Raw genomic sequence first — 21,876 nt, forward strand, 5'->3', positions numbered from 1 at the left:
GTATCTCCTAACAGCGTGAGTTCAGTGGGAAGCCTCTTTACAAACTGGGTGTGGAAGAGGATGGAAGAGCAATTGACATTGAACACTGCCATCACATTCCTCTTCACATACAGCTTTACTTTGCAGATACCTGTACACTGCAAAAAGTAGTTCAAATAGTTGATTGCAGTTTATTAAGGAAATTTACAAGGATTATCTCAAAATTTCTATTAAGAAAGTATTTTTCTCATCCGTGTCTCTAAACCTGAAACAGATCTACTTTATAGATAGCACAGTGGAGGTGTGAAGAGGTTAAATGTCTATGGTCAGGCTGCACACTGCTGATGTCAAAAGAAAGCACCAGAGCACCAGCTAATGACTGTGACTTCATTCCACAAATCAAAATGTGACTATGAATTGTTACTGAAATGAAGGAATGCAATTAAAAGTATAGTCAGTCCTTGTCCAAAGCAAGCAAACGTGTCTTCCCTAGAGCAGGACCAGTAAGGGAACACTTTGATCTTGTATTAAGCCTGTATTTAGCCAAAATTAGCTGAAGAAAGCAAGGTTGTGCTACGCTTTTTATCTTCATAGTAAAGAGATGTCAGAAACAATCATTAAAAGGAAGAAGGCTGAGATTACATTCAAACATTTATCTCCTCAAAAGCAGAAATGGATTGTTATATCTTGAAGAATTAACCTTCATATCTTCACAGAGAAGTATTCTTACTCCTGACTAAAGCCTTGTTTAGTTCCTGTGGAAATCTGCCTGTTCTTTTCACAAGGTCCTGACTTTAACACTTCTGCAGATAAGAGCTACTAGGCTCAATCTGTTAAAGCTTCCTGATACACAACATGCACACAGTATCTTTGGCCTACTCTGAATTAAAGCACTTGATTTTTTGTTCAGCCACTCTAATGCTAGATGTACACAGTCATTAAAGCAACTGGTTCAAGCAACCAACTTCACATTTTCTATTAAGAAAATCAGAAGACTCATAAGAAGACTCAATCACAATCATTAGCCAGAAGTTTCATGGAAGAAGTGTCTAGAACTTGGTCACAATGTGCAGAGGGGCAAGGGTTACAGTGGGCATTTAAATTCTGGTTTCAATCTTAAAATACTGGGCATCCAAATATTCAAAAGATTATTGCAGATTACCGCCCTTACCTCTTTCTTTCCTCTTTTTTCTACTCTTGGGCCTTCAAACAAGCAGTTAGTGTAGCCCAGCTGGTTCTACAGAAGATTTGGGTTAGCTGGCACAGCAAATCCAGCTTTTATTTTGAAACTTTGGACAAAAGACTGGTATCAGACATGTACATTCAAAAAGCCTTAGGTGTATTCCTAGAAAACAAAAGCTCCTCTCCCCCGAGGCAATGTACCACCCCCCCCCACGTTTCCCTTCCAAGCAAGTAATTCCCTCATTTTATACTCTCAACAGTCAAAGTGCTGCTTTACAAATCCAACTTTACAAAAAGATTTTATTGAAAGGATTGAAAAATATTTGTTTTCAACAATATTTAAAACAAGTTTTCAAAGCATTAACAATATGTAACAGGATTTTTACCTCTTAAAAATTCAGTACACTGCTTTATTCCACACTACATCAGTTGTTAGTAACTTCTGAAACTCTCTAGTAGAGAATAACTTCTTAAAGGGAAGAAACCCCAAATTATTTTCCCAGCTTCCACTTTGACCCTTTGTAGACTGGAAAGGATTTGCAGGTATAGTGACATTTACAAACCCTTAGAAACACAGCTCTTAATCAGCAAACCCCTATGTTACCAGTACAGTTTAAACAAGTTACTTTGAGTAAGCTACATCTGCAAAATGAGCTTTTATTGCCAATATAACCAAGTCTGCATTACAGCTGTTTTTTTTCCTGGTTGTGCTGTGGTTTGCACAGATATTACTCACACTTGTTCAATATGCACAACTTGGGTGCTGTTTAAACCCCACTAGCCTGCTTGTGAGCTGCTGGTTTGCAGATTAAAGGCCTCAAAAAGGGACTTTGTACAGTTAGATAAATCTGTAATGTATTAACACAATTTGGGTTGTGTTTTGATATAAAGCAGCTAGTACAATTAGAATCAACACAGCTTTTTGAAGAAAAAGCAAAGACTAAAGTCATCGTGTGACTTTCTTTCCTTTAGTGGGCGACCGTAGCTCTCTGCTTGGCGGATCAATGATCCAAATAACATTGCTATCGAGCAGGAAGAGTTGTACAAGCAAAACTGCAGAAGCCTCAAAGCCAGTGATGCAATTGCAGTACATGATAAATTTAAAGACAACTCCTAATCTAGATCTAATCTAGAGAAAATAGTTAGGTAAGTTGTGATTACAGATTTCATGAAGTATGCACTCTGAAAATCAAAGTTCGGCAATTTAGTCAATAATAGCTTTACTATTATAAAAAGCATAAATAAAAAGTGCTGAATATAATTTTATCTTTAAAAAAATACTAGATAAGGCTCATTAACCATTTCGCCTCACCTCCGCAAAATGATTTCCACTTCCTAGTGTGCCTGCTATCCCACTTAACAATACCTCTACCTAGCCACCATACCCTGTTCCTTTTCTCAATTATTGCATGTTTAAATAAAATAGTTTCAAAGCAAAAAGTCTGACACTTCTATAGTTCAAAAAGTAAACAGTTATTTAATAACTGAATACTTCGCCTAGGAAACCCGTAAGCAGCTTCAAAACAGTGATAAAACAATGACTGCAGATTCAAGTGAAAGAGAAATCCCAAAAGCTATCTGGATATTCTTCCAAGATAGCACAGAATTCATCTATTTAGACCAAATCAAACCAATATTCTATTTTACAAAATTTACAAACTGAGTATTCATTTATATTAACACATTTTTCATTGTGATTCGTATCGTTAATGGAGAGTTTTGTTTCTCTTTTATGGAAAAGTGCTCTCACCTGGATTTAGCAAAATCAGACAAACTGGGGCAGCATCCAAAATGGAAGAGACATTATTTAAACCATCAGAGGACAGCAGGTTAGGCAGAGTTTGGAAATGAATACATTTCCCATTACCACTTTGGACCACATGAACAAGGTAAGACAATCATGAAAAGTTCTCACTCCACTTTCAAGGAAATCCCACCTTAATCAGTAAATTAATTCCTCCACAGTATTATGCCACAGGCTTAGATTTAACAGATAATGTCCATTCCTTTAATGACCAATGCAGCAAGACGTTGAAAATGCTGAAGTTTGAATAGTATGATCATAAGACTGCACCAACAGAGAACATAAATGTAAACATTATAGTTGGGTTTGATGTTTTTCAGTTATAGTACAGTACAAACCCTTTATTCCCAACTAGATTTTCTGTTGGGTTTTTTCTTTCATAAAAGCACATACAATAAAATATGTACATGGAGAAGTTAGAAACATTTGAAAGCATCTTATAAAAGTAAATACGAGACTTAGAATATCTTGAGTGTGCTGAAGGCACCGTTGCTACTCTACTGGGAATGTGTCCTCTCATTTATCTACCTGCCTATCAATGCAGCATCCCTTTCTCTATTACTCAGCACCAAGAGCAGGAAGGTATCTATGGAAGTTGAGGGCATTCAGGGCCTAGTATAGGATACTCTTTATTTAAGACAGTAGTGAAACCAGACAAGATAGTAGTAATTGAAGTCCAGATTCTTCTTGAACATTTGGAGAATTGGGTTTTTGTGATTTTATAGTCTCTGATGCTACTGTGTATTCCAGAGAATCAAACAATGTTAAGAAAAACCAACACACTGATGATTCCCACCAACAGGAACTGCAGAGCTATAAACTAGCTCAGCTACAGAAATGGAGATCACTGTAATCATCAACTCAGCTCACACTAATGCTTGCCCATGCTATTTGTTGGCAGCCCAGGGTCAAACGCTGTTCAAATGGAAGAAACACATATGTATATATATTTAAAAAAAAAATACTTTTTTTTTTTTACTTAACTAATTCCATCTATTAATAAAAAAAAGCATTCTTCATGGGTGTTTCTTCACAGTGTGTCACATTTGCAGGTAAGGAGAAAGTATTTTAAGCACTGTGTTGATGGGGAGCTGTTCTGGGCAAGATGTATTTAAGCTAACAAAGAGGAGTTTCTTTTTTCTCTTCAAGAAAATTTCTTAGAGCCTTTATATGCATAGCACTCTTAAATAGAATTACGAATGTACCAAATGAAACAGAGTATTTTAATGCCACTTTTCTACTGCCACTTTTCTATTATGTATCTACATTCAGCCTACCATGTTACTGGTAAGTTACAGGTTACAATCAAATCTACAGATGCAGTTGTCAATACCAATCAGAAAGAATCAATCTTCAGATTGCTCATTTGAAGGAAATTCACACTGGATTACAACAATCAGAGCCTAATTTCTTCCATTTCTACTCTTGGTGGACAGGAGTAGCACAATAATTTCCAGCCATCAGCAGATTAGACCAATATAAACTATAATCACTATATATGTCTGAGATGGTGACCACACTTGTTAGCCAAAAACCTTAAGATCCAAGCATATAGAAGGGATACTGCCACTTTCCATTCCCATGAGTCTTGTTAGATGTAGACACTCAAAATTCTTCTTCTTCAACAGCAAAGTTATTTTGCTTCTTCCGAACATTCCAGTGTAAACACTCAGCCAAGCTTTCAAACCAGTCGCTCACAGGATCTCGGAAACAGATCGAAGGAAGGGGATAGCAAGAGGTAGTGATGCTAATACTGCAACAACACAGGAACACCCCAGTCAGTCAAGGGCAATCAATAGCATTTGTTCAAAAAATAATCTTCAAATCACTAGCTAACACAGTGCTAGGCTCAGCCAAGTTGGTAAAGCAGCAAGTTTCCATAACCGAGCAATAACTAAGCCTGCAGCCTCATCTAAAGAGCTTCAAATGGTTAACAGATGCACCGTGGACAGCATTCTTTCACACAGTGAGAATACTGAACCCACTCCATGACATCCTGCAGTCTCTTGCTGGTCTTTACACCAACAATACAGGGACAAAGGAAAAATGTATGTTGCCACCACAGCCTTTAAGTTTCCACTAAAAGCAACAGCATGAAGTCTAACACCTACCAAAGGGACAGAGCTCATGTTTAAATCGTTTCTAGTCTCCTGATCTGTAGGTCTTTCAACATCAGAGGAAATACAAACAGCTCAAGATGGGGTGTCACGCCAGCTATACGTTTTCCTTTCTAGCAACTTGTATGGACCAAGAGCAACAAGTCATCCTGAACAGCAAGTCTACAGTCACAACTCAGTTGCCCTAAATCACCTCCTATTAGGATAAGCCACCATATTTTGCACATAAAAACTGAGGAAACGTCACCCACTGCATTCTGCTCACTCAAGGCAATAGCATTCTGCTCACTCAAGGCAATAGCATCCCAAGTGACCACAACCATTCACTAAGTTCACACAGTTTAAGCCATGTGGCATTATTCAGAGCCACTGCTTACAATGCAACTCCTGTTGGTTTATACCTTATGTTAAGTATACAGAATTTTCTAAAGACATGTCATCTTCCTTGCTAAGCACGCAATGTTTATGTGCTTTTATCTTAACACTTCACTTGCTTTCATAGGCAGATCTAAAAAACTTGTTGAAATGAAATACTTTTCCTGCGGTTTCTGCTGTAAGAGGTGTTAGGGTTTATAAAAGCTTGTTTCTTCACTGTCAGCAACACTTTTGACATGTTAGGCAATGAGAGAAGTGCATGAATCATTATTTTATATACTTCTAGAGAAATGCTACAATCAAAAAAAAAAAAAAGCCTGACCTGTCTCCATGGCATATTTCCTGCCTCTTCCTTCCATCAAATGAAACCCACGCTGTATTCCTGGCATCTGGGGAGAGCATAATCTGAAAACGAGAAAAAGAACTAAACTTCAGGTCCAAACCCTATTTTTCAGGGGCAAGGAACAAAAAGCTCCACCATCCTCTCTCTTCAGTGGAGAACTGACTCTCCATAACATTACAGTTGCACTGATATTGGTAATCTGTCCATAATAAATGTACAGTGACATGCCACACAAGTTCCAAATCTTCATTTTATGTTTGGTATATATATACATAAGTTTTCTACATGCAATAAACCTCCTTTTACAAGTACAAGGTCATAAACCAGAAAAACCTTTCAGTTACAACCAGTGCACACTTTAATGCAGTTGCATGAGATAATTTAGCATCTCTTTCAACAAAAATAATAAAGTTAATCCAGAAAAATACAGTTTAGTACATAGTGAATCCAAACCTGCCAAATTCAGGAAGTTTTGCTCACATTTAATATACATGCCCAGGAAGAGAAAAGAATTGACTAATATGGGCCAGTATCACCCACTGACATGAAAGTAATTGCAGACAGAGCAGTGCCATGAATAAACAGTTGATTTATGTTGTAAAGCCCCAGTGCACACTTGTTTCTTAATGCTAATCTTCTAATATCCCTGGAGGAGTGCTTCTAAGCACACTACCTCTCTTCCAACTTAAATAGACTGAAGGCTTGTAACAGATCCAAGCAGCAGCAAAGGTTTCTTTCTTACACATAGGTATTTGTTAAAAACACACATTAAGTCCATTTCATATTCAGGTAATATATGCCTTTTTTTCTGCAAGACAGCATTAAAAATAATTAATCAATTACAGATAACTCTACCAATATACTCAAAATCTGCAATATTTGCTGGTTTAGCCATGAAAGTAGAATTCTTCATTCCCTTAAGCACTCATTTACATACACGTTAGCTGAAATGACATAAAATTTTTACGGTCAGCATGCTAACGTATGCACTCCCATTTTGCAGAATGTTACACAACTACAGTCCAGTAGGAAGCAGTGTGAAGTATTCTGCTAGTGGGTATATTGTTTTAAACAAAGATGCATTCTTCAACCAGACTTGATCTGATCCTCCTACAAATGAAAGAATGTGGGAGATACACGGCATTTCCTGACCTCTTCTGCTTTGGCCTGGTTCATGTAGTTATTACAGAAGTTTTTAACTTAGGAAGAGACATAATGTAACAGAAGCTAACCTTGAGTTCCACTCCAGCAGGAACAACAATAGGTCTGAAAGACAATGAGTGAGGGCAGATTGGGGTGATCATTATTGCAGGAACATTGGGATGAATCATAGAAGCTCCTGCTGCAGCTGCGTACGCAGTGCTACCAGTCGGCGTGGAGACAATGACTCCTGTGAAAGGAGCAAAAATTTCACTTAGATCAGCATTACAATCAATGTGTTACTTTGGAAGATAACTAAGAAATAGCACTGTTATGAAAAAGAAGCACAGAACATATCAGCTTGTATTTCACAGGAGAATTGCAGCCTAATACTCAAAAAGTCAGCAGCTCTCCTCTAATCCCGACAAAGCAGGTTGGTTCTATGGCTTCATATAAGTTGCATAAACATCTAGATCTCAGGTTACGTAACTTTGTAACAGTGACATTCATTTGCTTTCAGGGTAAGAGTTCTAAAGAACAGCTTTTGTATTTCATGAAACTGTTGCTTGCCTTCACAAGTCCATAAACAAAGCTTACAACACTTTGCTGTGGAATGCTACCAGTGAATACACACACCTATTCATTGCACACTGATTTCTGTCACCAGAGAACTGAAGCTTCAGACTTTGTTTCCATATGAGAAAATCCTCCAGTAAAATAGCAACAGTCCACACATGAACTGTTAAGCAATTTAACTCAAGAAGCAGACTCACCATCTCCTTGCACTGTTGTTATCAGGTGCCCATCAAGAAAGACATCTACGTTGGAAAGGTAAGATGAAGGACCACGATCCACTACAACTTCATTTAGGACCTGCCATGACATCAAACATTACACCAGTCCATTATTGCTGACTTGGCAATATAAAAAATAACAAACTGAAACATGCTTTCCAGATCTTTGAAAGAATCATGCTGATTTAGTCCTTGCCAAATTAGACTCTCTTTACACCTCTGCCTTATCAAGTGCCAGCTGAAGTTTTTAGATGTCAAGATTTATTTCCAGAAGCTGGTTACCAACAATGTGCAGGGCTTTGCTTTCCACTTACACAAATCTTTAGAATATCCCATTTTAGAACTCCTACTTTGTTTACAAAATAGAAGGAAAGTATTACTCCAGGAAAATACAATATTAGCGCTTATGATTGCAGAAAGTAGCAATGTACACCACTTCCTCATTATTTAGTGCCCATATTTTGAATCAGAGCAACATGGATCAGTCCCACACCACTGAGCTAATGTAAGTAAATTATTGAAAGGGGGAAGGCTGTAATAAAATAAGTACAAAGCAGTTTACAAACACTTCATTAGTTCTTTCGCCCGTTTTCCCCTCTGACCTGATATTGCATAACTTGCTTGCCCACTTCTTTCTCTATATTTGTAGACACTACTCCATTTTCTTCTATGCCATTTTGTACTGTCATTTTCTCTCTGTGCTCTTTAACTACTTTCACTTTCAGCCTGCTTCGTAGAACAAGGGCTGCATTGCCTAGAAGTGAAATAGAGGAAAAAGTACACAAAACCAATAGGCTGGTACAATAAATATAACCCTGTAATGACTAACAAACTGTATGAAATGCCATCACCCATTGCCCAACATTCCCAGTTTCATTTGCAAGACAATTGTCTACACTTGGTTAAAGCTCTAAACTATTTTTTAGTATTAATGAACAGAATGAAAGTCAAATTTGAACTCAGTCTTTCTTCCCTTTCCTCTTGAAAGTTTTATGTGGACACGATCAAGATTGGAAAACAATGTTAAGCTTACATGACCTTCACAAAGACAAAAGCTAAGCTTAAGGAAAATGCATTAACAATAACTATTAAAAGACAATATTCTAGCAATGTGAGAATTTTCTATCTCTTCTCAGGAATCCAGTTTGGATTCACCTCAGTATTGAAGAAATGAAGTATTTTTCGACTCAAGTATTTTATTTGCCCCACTTCTCAGTGAACAGACTTCATAGTTACCCTCTATTTGTATGTTTAGCTGCAATTTAAGGTAAATTCTGCACTACCTTATACTCATTTCCCCCCAAACAACAAAGTAATTTCTTTGCCATTTTCCATTACAAAATAGTATGGAAAGCAGCACTGGATGAGTCAATGCAATGCAATACTTCTGTCAGTTTAATATATATTTCTTGAGATTCAGTCTTATGGGACAACCTAAATGAGTTAGTTAAGAAAATTTACTAGCCTTGGGAAAAGCTATAGAAAACATAACAAACAAACACCACAACTTGTCCCCTTCAATTTACCTTCTATAACCTGAGTGACTTGGGACTGAAAATTCTCAAAATTAAATGGAGTAAGAAATCCAAGGGATCCCAGATGAAAAGCCATAACTGGAGGTACACTACCCTATCAATAAAGAAAAGAATTTAAAAGCCTCTGAATAAAAGCATTTCATACTTCAACTAATTGCCTGTTAATATTTTGACTATTGATGTAACTTCAACTGTGCATAATAGAAACAACACAAGTACATATATTATTTTCAGAATATATAGGGTAAACCAGGCTTGATTAAAAAACGGAATGAACAGCAAGGGACAAATCTGAACTCAAAAAAATCCCCAAACAAAAACCCCAACAACTTTCAAATACTTCAAGAAGAAAAGAGATCTTTAAGTCTATTTCCCAAAAAGACCAACCTGGAAAAGTGAAGAAGCGTAAAGCAAGGTCCCATCTCCTCCCAGGCATATGATAAAGTCTATCTGATTGGAGATATCATCATAATCTAGAAGCAACATTGAAATCCAAGTTCTTAATTAAGTTTTATCAACAGTCGTAATTTCCTACCATAAATTAAGTGCAGCATGCCAACATTCACTCAAGTATAAAAAAACCCAACTGAAACTAATAATAGCAGACCACAAGACACTTTAGTTTAACAAACTTAACCCAACCAGTAAGGAAATAAGGACAAATAAGCACCATACTTCAGCTCTACTTTCAAGAAATCATTACTATACCTTCTCTGAAGGTGCAAAATTTCTTCTTCACTGGTCCAAAATTCTCATCATTAGCTATAGCGGGGTCTTCCAATACTTTTTTTTCTACATACACTATCATATTGTTCTCCTTAAGAAAAGTAAAAGAAGCTTGTTAATAACCTCTTAAAACGATAAAATATTTTGACTCTCCCTGTAATTTCCATTAGTTTCAAACATATAAATAATATTTTACAGGAGAGGTCTGCATCTGCTGGTTGGGGTTTTATTTCTAATGAGTGGTCAATTCTAATGATAGTTTTGCAGCACACAAATCACCTAATTAAACTTTGGAACACAGATTACATGATACAGTAACGTTGCTATGTTTGTTCAGGGCTTAAAGGATTAAGCTTTTTCTATCCCTTTCCCTGCAACTCAGAACTGAAAATAGAATGAAGGAAAGTTTTTACTTTACTTTTTTTTCCCCTTAAGCTCTTTACCTAAAGTACTTAAGTATTGATCTTAAACTCTGAAACAAGTTTTACTACTTTCAGTGCGAGTGAGTATAAAGATTGTTTGCACCGTGCAATTCTGTTCATTCCATATGCAACAAAATCAGTAACTGAAACCAGTTTAGGCTTTAAAGTACAGCAAAAATGGAATTTACATTTTATTACCTCAGTAAGATATACACAAAGCTCTTTAAAAGGCTGCAGCAGACTGGCATCACGGATCTTTTTAATAACAAGGACGCTCTTGGGAGGTTTGTTCCATGTCAACCGCTGGCTTGCTGGATCCTGAATGTGCCTAGAGAACAGAAAAATAAAGACAATGTTACTACAGTTTGCTTTGACAACATTCTGGTCTGTTAAGAATCTCTCTTTCAGTCTAATTGCCTGCAGTCCTAGGACAGAAAGAAGAATGCAATAGCTTGTATGCAATAAGCATCTGAATGCGGTAATCATTGTAATGATGTTTCTTCCCCCATGAAACCAATCAATGCTTTACTTTGTTAAGACAGTAACACAGTATTAAGGTGTCCATTCTGGTAACTGCTACCATGCTAACAGCACATGCAAAAAGGGTTGTTAACAGAAGCACTACAAAAGCTCTTGGATCTTCACAGTCTTCTCAATGCCTTTTGAAGCCTGTACATGTAGACCCAAATTCTACAGGTTTTCCCAACTAACACAGGAGAAGGGCAAACAATGAAGATTTTAGTACTGATCCCAAAAGGAGTTTATCCGCTTAAAGTAGCACAACTACTACTTTAAATGTTTTTAAAAATAAAGAATTAACTTTAAAAAGTATTTTAAGGCTACTGTCTGCCTGTTGTCAGACAGCTTTCTAAGACTTGAGAAGCTCAAGAACTAAACAAGTAATTTTGCAGCTTTCAAAAGAGTTCCGTAACAGCACCCTCAAGTTGTTCTATAACACACTTAGTTGCTTTAGGAATACCAAAAAAAAAGGGAAAATACAGCAGGGTATCTATTTCTAAGCTACCTAATTTCACAGTTGTATCTCACGTATAACAAGCATCCCACCATTTTCTACACAGTGCAGATATAGCCCATAAAAGCAAAGCACACTAGTTTAAATGCTGAGAAAGCCAAATTTACAGAGATTTGGATTTTGCACTGCAAGGGTTAAAATAAAACAGATGATGATGCCAGAGATGGAAAAAACAGTTCATTTTAGTTTCCAAACCTCCTATATTCTACATATAAATACAGCAGAAACTGTAGGTTAATGAAGTAGTTACTACCAATAACATTTACTATGGAACAATGCTACCTCTCCGTTCAAACAGAACACTCTGCCTACTCCAACTGTACTCACCAATTCCCCGTAGTTCTACTAAATGAAAGATTATTCATAACATGCTTTAAGATCTTCATGTTTCCTTCCAGGAGTTAGGCAAATGTAACAGCTCCAAGGAAAGAAAAAAAAAGGCCTTTCACGTATTAATAAAGTGCTACCTCAGAAGGAAATATTTCTCTCTGAAAATCTTTTTTCTTCCCAGTTAAATATTTCAGTCATTCCCAATAAAAAGTTGTGAGGCCCTACAGGAAAATCCTGTATAAAATGTTTATTACAGATCTTCAGAGGCAAGATTTCATAAGAAAAATTCCATTTCCAGGAAGAACTTAAAAACAGGCATTTGACCTCCCCCCTCCTCAAGAACACAAGCACTTGATTCTGTTTTCACTGGCTAGTCATTCAATTCACCTGGTCATCCTACAGAACAATCTTCTGAAAGCAGGCTTTTCAATACAATCATCGAGACCTTAAAAGAGACATCAAGACCTTCGCTAACTTACACCTGTACATAAAACCTGAATTTTCTATTAAAAAATATCTCTCCAGTGAAGAGAGTTTAATAATATTACTGTCTGTAGAGAATAAAAACCCAAACAAAAAGCTTTTAGAAGCCACAAGAAAAAAGCCCTTAGCTGTGGTAAGAATAATTCACAACTTGGTCTTCAAGCAGTTCTTTCCTTCAGTGATCTGAGATCATCCTCTACTCCCCAGCTTAAGCTTCTGAACACTGCTTAAGTAGTCCTTTCCCTGGCAGGGAGTGTGCACGAGTACTGCTCGCAGCCTCTGCGCTCAACTGATCTTGATACTATCATTTTATTGTACCAGGCTGACCCACCCTGTGGGGAGGAGCATCCGCATGGAATCAGACGGGTGAACGCGTGAGGCAAGCTGGGGTTTCAGATGAACCGCAGCACTCCAAGTCCTGACTTCAGAACAGACAGAAAGAATGAGGAAGCCCAGAGTTACTTCACACTGCATGATTTCTGCCACACCTTCAGAGGAAAAGCTGGGCTACCACCAACCTGTTTGGAGGAAGACTGCTACTAGCTGGGTAAGGATTTAGGCAAATAGATACTTAAATACTTTGTATTTAACTGGAAGAACAATGAAATACATCCTAGTAGGGACCACTAACTTGCTTAATCTGTAGAACCCCGACATATCTCGCCTGACCAAGACACCATTTATTAAGTATAAATACATGGTGTAAAAAGCAACACTTTTATGCCACCCAACTACAAGATTAAAATGTTTATATGCCTGCCAAGCAGAAAGCAACCCTTATTCTCACATTAAATTTATCAGCAGTCTAAAGGCAAATTTACCTTGACGATATTCATATGGCAAAAGTGCCATAGCTCGAATACACAAATTCAAACTACCAGCACTATTCACATGCCCTGCAGTGCTTGTGTGTGAAATGGTTATTATTTTTTTCTTCCAAAATAGAGATACTGTTTAGGTAGAACAGTGGGCATAAGAACACCACATGAATTAGTAATGTAAAACCAGCAAAATTAATTTCCTTTTATGTCTGTTACCCTGCAGGAAATATTCCAGCTGGCAAAACCACTACAAATCCATACAGAGAAACACTGCTTATGTCCCATCATCCCTTGGGAGGAAAAGTACCCGATGATATTCAAACCTTTATTATACTTTTCAGCCTGCAGATGAAGCTAACGCACATCTAACGGGGTTTTACTTGGGAGTACAGTTAGCAGTGCTACCCATTCTGCTCTTAGACTGACTTGTTAAAGGGTCAATGTGTGATAAACTGCCAATTTTGGCAATGCAGGACTCCAGCTGGCAATCAAGCAACGTGAAAACAGGTAAAACACAAACATGCTAATTAGGGGGTGAATAGTGTAAAAGCAAGCTTTTCTCTTTCACACAGAATAAGCATGAGGCCATTCATTTGATTACTTACATAATCGTTTTAGGATTTTGCAGCATACAGGCCTTTGGTCCAAATGTGGTCACTGGGCATGGTCCGTGCAAGGAACGTGTTCTCCTGCAGATACATATGCAAAAAAGATAATCAGTAAGTAAAAGAAATGTGATGGCAAACTGGGTATAATTAGCTCCCCAGTCACCAAGCCAAATCCTCAGATCACCAACTTCTTTGAAAAAAGCCACATTAAGCAATATAGGGCTAAGAACACATCTTAAACCTACATTTGTGGTTGACCAGGCAAGGTAATTTTACACATAATAACTCACACATTTCAAATCTAACATTTACCTCCCATTCCTACTCCTTGAGAGTGAATTTAATTGAAGCCCCGCAGTTTACATCCCCTCCACAGACTGAGTAATCACTTCCTAAATATTAGTTCCAGGCATATTCTTGTATTTGTTTCATCTTCACTTTGCACAAAGGAAGCATCACAGCCTCAGAGAAGATATGGTCAAGTTTTCTCGAGTTGGTTCTGCAAATTCATGTCAAGGTTCTATTTAGTTTCAGCTCTTCTGGACACTCAGTACAGAACAGTACATGCATCTCTCAGAGACCACAAAAACATGTAGATAAATTAGGTTTCCCAGTGTAAGTCTTGCCAAGCATTTACAATCTCCAAAAGCAAAACAACTCCTTCAGATGTTTTAGCCAGTCACACTAATGGTGTCCTGATCATGTAAATGCTTTTTCTGGTTATTTAAATCTTTGCACTTAATAAAATGCGTATCCTTCAATTCTAAGGTATATGGAGATATGCATCTGCAGCTCCAGGCCTTAGTTTTGAACAGACAGGAAAAAATGCTAACTTTTATCATTTATTTATCTAACACGATCTTGGTCTTCAAATAAACAGGAGCTCTGAAATGTCATTTATCCCCAAACATAAATCCCAGCCAGAACACAGGATTACTCCTAGCCCTAGGATGAGATTATCTGGAGCAAGTCAGAACTGTTCCGCCTTACTTCCCTCCCACCTCCTCCAGCCAATCTGTAAGCAGGAGTAAAACTTGCTCAAGTCATGGAACTGTTGAAATACTAGGTAAATGCTATTAGAATTATTCAGTTAAAAGGAAGGAGGAAATATGCCTTTCCTGTGCTTAATTCAATTAACACAGGAATTGGTAAATAACCTATTGCTTGGCGGTAACAAATCATTCCTGCACTGCCTTCTATTGTGTGTATCATAAAATAACTCAGACCAGCCTCATGATTCACTTTTAGTACTAAAAAAACCCTCAGAAATCTAATAAATGTCAAAACCAGATGACAGATTAAAAAAAATATAATTAAGGAGTAACAGCAACATCTTTGTTCTATGTCTAGTAAAATACGCAGAAGAGTTGAATTCCAGTAATGAAAATGAGTGTTTAATTTCCTATATCTAACACACAGAAGTGATTTTTGTTTTTCACATATACTGTTTTCCATTTTTAAGTCCAACCATTACCTAAAATAGGCACATGACATTCATGACATTCCAACATTTCTTTGCAAGTTCTAATTAATAACTGGCATATATTTTCATTAAGATTTTACCTGGTTTTATTAGTACTCAGTTTATGCACTATTCAATCAACAGAAGGCAAAATGAGTGAACAGGATTTAAAGTTACTTGTTATAAGACTGCCTTTGCTAAGAATAAGCAGCGACGCACTGGAACTTACACATCTTTTAGGTAAATATATGTGTCAGTTCAAAGCAGACAGGCAACTACTTCAACCTGAATATTACACAGCAAGCCTGAGCTCATTTTCTGACATTCTGCAAAACGTCTTGTGACAATTCTGCACTGAATTGAAGGCAGCTAGTGAATGAATGCACAGCAGCTTAATGGAAAAAGAAAATAACCTTGTAGACAATAACCCTAATTCAAACCCACAATGGGTAAGATCTACAAAGATCATTTCTAGTGTATAAGAGAAAAAGCAGTTATTGAGGTAGAAGATAATAATACACAAAAATTTAGCCAACATGGACTTTTACACAGGCTGTCTGAAGTCTACATTCTTGGAGGTTTAAGTTGATTAGGGAAAAATCACCGGTTTTACAGCACACTTTCAACCTAAAGCCTTACATATTGACTATGGCACACAACATAGTAGCTAGAACAGTACAATCAGAACACAATCCTCTGTGAGCATTTCCAAAAGCATTCAAGTACACTGACTTTCTGAACTACATACAAGAATAAGAATTTCCCTAACCTTTTAGCCTCTTCAGATAAACGCTTTTATGCCTCCCTTCACCGTAAAGCTTTCCCCTATGATCTTCAGCCTCACCCATGTATGCTCTGCCTTGCAAGAGCATTCCTACCAGCAAAGCAGTAACTCTGGAAGAGAATTTCATCTGTGGAGTAACTCCTCCATGATTTTGTCCGTAAATTCTGACCTCACTGTAAGCAAGGTAAAATTCTGCTAACACTTCCCACAGATCATGACAGGCTGCTACCACACCGTGTTATTCAGTATTTGCAATAGGTCCAAAGATCACAAAATCTAAAGTTCCATGCAAGCCGTCCACATGACAAGAGCCTTGCAAATAGATTAGAAATTTGGCTCAAAGTAAAAATGGGCATTTCTCCCTGCTGTGAAACAAACAATCTGCAAGCTCAAACTTACTCTGCGCTGCCCCATGTTATCATATAACCCAAATACTCACAGAAGTTTTTAATATGCAGTGCTAGAGCGTTAGCAGAAGTCTGCAGAAGCATCTCTACTGTTGACTGGTTCTTCTTTGAGGCTATGAACTCCACAGATACCTCTTTTGACAGCCATGGCATTTTGATTACAGGTCTGCTCTTCGTCTACCCCCCACCATTAATTTCCTGCCTTCATTTTGGACTAACAACCTTCTGAAGTGCATTTTAAGAATCCCTTAAAAGCAACTTGTTGAGCAAGTGGTAAAGTGCTGCCTACTAATTAAAGATCTGGAACAAAGGACAAAACTGTTCTTTCTTGTGACCTGAGCTACTATCGATCTATGAGTTAACATAGCTCAGTACAGATGCATTTGTATGTTCTTTCTGGAAGGTACTTAAAGACTTCTGAAGCTAGGCTGAAATATGACAAATATCACAGTATTTAAAGTTCAAATCTACCCCTAAACCCTGGAAGTACTTGGCCACAGTGGGTTCCTCAAATTTAAAATTAGTATTTTGTGTTCATCTGCTCATAAACAGTAACTTTCAAAGCTTTTAAACTTTAAGAACTTCCCCTAGCTGGAAATAAACCCATACTTTCTTAACTAACCTCCTTACTAGGAAATGCTATCAATACAGGACACTACAAATAACAGTTTTATGTACAGTTTGTCTTCAAAACAAAAAGATCTATTACATTTCACATACCCATTTCTAAATGCAAACACTTTATTGAATCCAGGCTCAGACAGCCTTTAAATGGCATATACAAAGCAAATCAGTAACGTGCTGTCTTGCTGAAGCTGTATATGCACATGGAGAACGTTGCTGAAGTATCTAGAAAAAGCAATTTAAGATCTTCCAAGAAACACTGAAACAAGAGACAGGCCAGAAGCAGCCAGAGCCTATTTACATGAACATCAGTTTAGAACTGATCACCTACATGGTCATTACTACAGAAAATCAAGTTCTTACCACAGCTTGGCCCACAACAGGACGGTTCACTGATCATCTCCCTCTCTACGTATTACAACAAAACACTATTTTTATTTCATTATCACTTGCTACAGCTCCCAGACTGTAGTTGTTTTGTCATTTTTCTTAAAGGGAGCAACAAAAGGAAGAGCCAGGAGCCATACCGGAATTCTTTGGTGCTTCCCAAGGCTGGTGAAGCAGACAAACTTCGTGACTTGGCTCGTCCTCGGCTCGTGTTGCTCCACTCCTCATCATCGTGACACGTTGAGCAATGATAAGCAGACTCTGAGCTCACATCAGCCTTACTGGTACACAGTTTTTCTCGATTCATCTCCATACTGGAAGTGAAGTAACCTCAGTGAGAGAGAAATTCAATTCCTGTGGAAAAACACCAGGAGAAAGGGGACAGGGAGGAAAGAGAAAAAAACCCTCAGTATTAGCAAAACTAATACAGTAAGTATTAAACACTGAGTTTATACACTTGGATAAAAACTTCTCAAAAGGATCTGGGCAATTGAGAAGTTCTTCAAGGTAATCTGAAGCAATGGGAATTAAAACACATGTTCTCAGATTCTTAAGAGGCTCAAAACAAAGCTGTTTCAAGACCAGCACAGATTCACATCTCCAGTTACAAATGGGATAAGATAAATTTATTTTAGATACTGAAGAGGAAGGAAAGCTTTAAGTATTTGACAAGGAATTAAGACTTAGGAAAAGCTAAAGTCTCCTATTACATGATATATATCTTCAACAAATAAAACTACAATACCCTAAGCTATAGCAGAAAAAACCCTGTCAAAGTAAGCAAAAAATAATGCAACAGAGATAACCTTAATAACCTTTAGTTCTTCAGAAATATAAGTTATTTCCATGCTGACCAGAGGCAAAAACAAGTTGGAGAACGACACCAAAGTTCTTACACCATCTGGGACAAACTGGGGAGATGGTCCAAAACAAATACAATGAAAGAAGGACAAATGTGAAGGATTTCACTTCCATGAATGAGCAGCACAAATAAAAGATAAACAGCTGGCTAGGCAGCAATTTTGCAACGTAAAAAAACCCAAACCCCAAACTTTAACTAACCATCCTCCCCAAAAGTTATTTAACTATCCCCCAAAAGATATCTGGGTGTAAAGTTACCAGAGGATGATAATGGCCACAATTTCACAAGTTTCATGTTTCACAGCATCCCAGCTTCCAGATAACAAAAGCATCAATGAAGTGAAGCTGTAATTTCAGAATGAGCACTGACTCATTACTAAATTAGACAGAACCACCACCTAACCAAATTAGAAAATACTTTTGCTCCTACTGTCGATTACACTTACCCTGAGAGAACACCACTACAAAGAGGTACAATTACTGGCATCCATTAATAATTTGTAAGATCCTGCACTTGTAAAGATATCAATGTGTAGTTGTTGATCACTCATTGCTCAGTATCGCTCCTGCCCGTTACTTGGGAAACGGTCATTTCAACACATTGATGGGTTTTTTTACAATTAAAATTTGAAAAATCTAACTCCATTTTTAGACTACTTTAAGCTCAGTATAAATTTTGTGCCAGTTAGTTGATTTATGCACACAATTACCCGGATGGTGCAGGCACAGATGTGAAACAGACTAAACTCTGACTCAAACAACGCAAGTTATCTTTAGTAGATTTTAATTTGAATTACCTTTCATCACAACCTCACCAAGCTTCAGGAATGGATCTCTGGCTGGTTGTTTCTGAACCAGCTACAGAAAACAAGATGTTTAGGTAACTGAGCTTCAGAAAAGAAGTCACTTTAAAATGAGATATTCAGTATCGCTGAACAGAAAGGGTCTTTCAGCATCTGTGTGCGTATGAAGAAAGTTCTTACTCTGTTCTTTAAATCATAATCTAAATTAGCCCACCTTTTTTACTTCACAGGTCCCAAACAGGCCTGAACAAGCCTAGAAACTTGAACAAGACTTAGAAACTGGGTATTTCCAAAAGAAACCCCATCCTCACAGAACTACCCTAGGAAAGCATACAAAACAGTTGGGTTTATCTATATCAAGTTAGACTGCTGCTAAAGCGTTTCAGAAGTATTGAAGGTGACAATAAGTAGTGAGCAATGTCTCATCTCCTCCCCTCTATCCCAACCTGCATGTTTCTCAAGGATATTCATGTATCCACTACACATGTGCACACTAGGCATCCACTCACTAAAGTCAGAATTACAAGTAATTATTTCTGCACTAAATCTGCACAGCAAAATGAGCACACACAAAAATGCGCAAGTCCACACTACGTAATTTGCCTTTGCTTTACCACCCCACAGGTTATGAACACCTCATTCCTTTATATCCTAACACTGAGAGCTTGATCTGGGCCTAGGAAAATAAAAATTACAACCATTAACCAAGTATAGGGAAATACAACATCTGTGAATGCAGTTTATGGAGAATTGGTGCTCAGTAACTTAACAGCTGATGCATGTGTGTCCTGTTCCACATCATCACCATAACTGTGAGGTGCAGAGAACAATAATTTATACAGTAAGCAATAAATAAGGTACGTTTCCAGGTGACTTTGAAGTATGTTAATCTGACAGATGCTGTCCATAAAGAAAATCAGATTAGCACAAAACTGGAAGTAAGGAGGTGTACAAACCTACTAAATACAACCTAAGAACTTGATATTCCTTCTATGTAATTCCTTCCAATTCAAGATGTTTTAACTACAATTGTTTTATTAACATTCCCTCACAAGACCTTTATTAAATAAGCAGACTTGACATAAGGACAAAGCTATCACTGAACAGCTCCCAGGATTGGATCCAAAAACTTTAAGCACATGTCAACAAACTAGCAAAAAGGCTGCTCTGGTCTAAATCATGTCCAAAATCTAAAGAACAAAATAAAAGGACTTAGATGTTCAGCATTACAGGACAAAGGACAACTGAGGAAGCGTTAACATTTAGCATTAAATGTCTGTGATAGTGACAAAGTAGCCAGATACCCAACCTTTCACTGCAGTTTCCCACCTTCAACTTCTCTGTCATTATAAATGAACCTCACAGAGCTTTCATCAAACCATCTTTATGTAAAAGGAGACAGCACCGTAACATCCCCCAAGCTTTACTTCACTGCTCAACTGTCATTAAGGAATCGCTCTCCAGGTCAGCTGCAAGAGTGTTAAGTACAAAGGAAATCTGGAACACTTCTGCTAAGCTTCCATATACACATAATCCACACGCAGGTGGTAAGAGGTATGTGTGCTCACATGTCAAAAACTCTTCTTCTCTCTTATATGATGCTCACATCACTTTGTACACATCTTCAGGACTGCAGCAGTTCTAGTTTCTTAGGAATTGTACCAACCATTCAGCACTTCCCCTTTTGTACATTATTTATCAACCTTGCGTTAGGGCATAAGAGAACAATGTTATATCCAGAAATGAAACCACATGCCCTATTACTACAGATCCCTGTTTGCTTCATCACTTAATTCTGCGGAGAAGTTTATTATTGTATTCTGCTGCAGAAAGAACTCCAATAGAGGTTATCTGCCTGTAACTCCACCCCTAAGGCACTAACCTCCCCCCCCCCCCCCCCACCCCCAAAAGAAGAAACAACTGCAAGCGGGTAGGCAAAACTTCCTTTTTGGTGTAGTTTATAACTTCATATTCCAGTGTGCGCATAGGAAAACCGGCAAAGTAACGCTCCCTATTGAAGTGCAGCGGTCTGACAGCGGCTGAAATTTAGCAGCGTGTTTTTTGATGACATACTCCAGTGCTATTTCTACAAAAAACCGGGCAGTATGACCATCACGTGTTCAATACCCGGGGAAAACAAGTTCATTTGTTAGCCCTGCCGCTTCAAACACCAACACACGCACCGACAATACCAAAGAACAAGCTTTAATTCCCCGAAACTCACCCCGTAGCCCGCAATGTGTGTGTGTGTTAAACAGGCGAGGAGCCGGAACGCACACACCTCATGTGTGACCAAAGACCGCGGGGCAGACACTACGCGGTTTGACTCTTTACCCTTTCGGGAACGTGTCCCAGCTCAGGGCTGCTCGCCGCTCACGGTAACAGCGGCACGGAGGGTACAGTCCCGCTGCAGCCTCCTCCCGGGGCTGCAAGCGAGTCACCGGCAGCAGCAGCTCTCCGGCTATCACCGGCCACAGGACGGCCGCAGCTCCCGCCCGCCCGCGCTGGCTCCAGGGACCGGCCGTCGCCGCGCCGCCCCCCGCGGGGACACGAACCGGGGGACACGCAGCGGCCAAGCCCCAGCTGGAGGCCGCTTGGCCCGGCCGGTCTTCTCCGGGGGCTGCCCCTTCAGCGCAACACCCCGCCCTGCGCGCCGAACTCACCGTGCCCTCGGCTGCTGCCCGGCCAGGCGGAGCGTCCCCCCGCTGCCCTCTCAGAGGCCGGCGAGTCGGCCCCGACCGTGCTGGTGGCGGCGGCCGCGGCGGCTCGTGGGCAGTGAGCGGGGCCGGCGGACCCTGCGCGCCTCCATCGTCCTCTCCCCGCCTCCTCGGCAGCGTCGGGTCCGCAGGCGGGGCA

At 38.7% G+C, this 21,876-nt stretch overlaps 1 protein-coding gene across 4 annotated transcripts; it reads right to left on the reverse strand.

Annotated features, from left to right (window-relative positions):
* Positions 1 to 1,445: 1,445 nt before the first annotated feature.
* On the reverse strand, positions 1,446 to 21,871 carry NADK (NAD kinase). Of its 4 annotated transcripts, none has more exons than XM_061450291.1 (12): positions 21,684 to 21,871; positions 17,497 to 17,710; positions 13,690 to 13,773; positions 10,616 to 10,745; positions 9,978 to 10,086; positions 9,657 to 9,742; positions 9,261 to 9,363; positions 8,337 to 8,488; positions 7,714 to 7,813; positions 7,033 to 7,190; positions 5,780 to 5,862; positions 1,446 to 4,718 (listed from the first exon to the last, which is right to left on the reverse strand). In XM_061450291.1, exons 2-12 carry the CDS (start codon positions 17,667 to 17,669, stop codon positions 4,571 to 4,573), a joined length of 1,326 nt encoding a protein of 441 aa, XP_061306275.1. In that variant the 5' UTR covers positions 17,670 to 17,710; positions 21,684 to 21,871; the 3' UTR covers positions 1,446 to 4,570. The 4 variants fall into 4 exon arrangements, with proteins under 4 accessions (XP_061306275.1, XP_061306276.1, XP_061306278.1 ...); XM_061450292.1 differs by lacking the exon at positions 21,684 to 21,871 and adding an exon at positions 19,125 to 19,212; XM_061450294.1 differs by lacking the exons at positions 17,497 to 17,710; positions 21,684 to 21,871 and adding an exon at positions 16,033 to 16,257.
* Positions 21,872 to 21,876: the final 5 nt, after the last annotated feature.

The sequence above is a fragment of the Pezoporus flaviventris genome, unplaced genomic scaffold (genome assembly GCF_033815535.1).
Source record: "Pezoporus flaviventris isolate CSIRO_AGI_PZ_B2104156 unplaced genomic scaffold, CSIRO_AGI_Pfla_v1 ptg000009l, whole genome shotgun sequence".
Classification (NCBI taxonomy): domain Eukaryota; kingdom Metazoa; phylum Chordata; class Aves; order Psittaciformes; family Psittacidae; genus Pezoporus; species Pezoporus flaviventris.

Coding starts and splice junctions, on each gene's coding strand:
- NADK (XM_061450291.1), bottom strand. CDS start 17,669: ATGGAGATGAATCGAGAAAAACTGTGTACCAGTAAGGCTGATGTGAGC. Junction 9,364..9,656: donor ACGCTTCTTCACTTTTCCAG/GTTGGTCTTTTT, acceptor CTTTATTGATAG/GGTAGTGTACCTCCAGTTAT. Junction 4,719..5,779: donor GAAATATGCCATGGAGACAG/GTCAGGCTTTTT, acceptor GTGTTGTTGCAG/TATTAGCATCACTACCTCTT.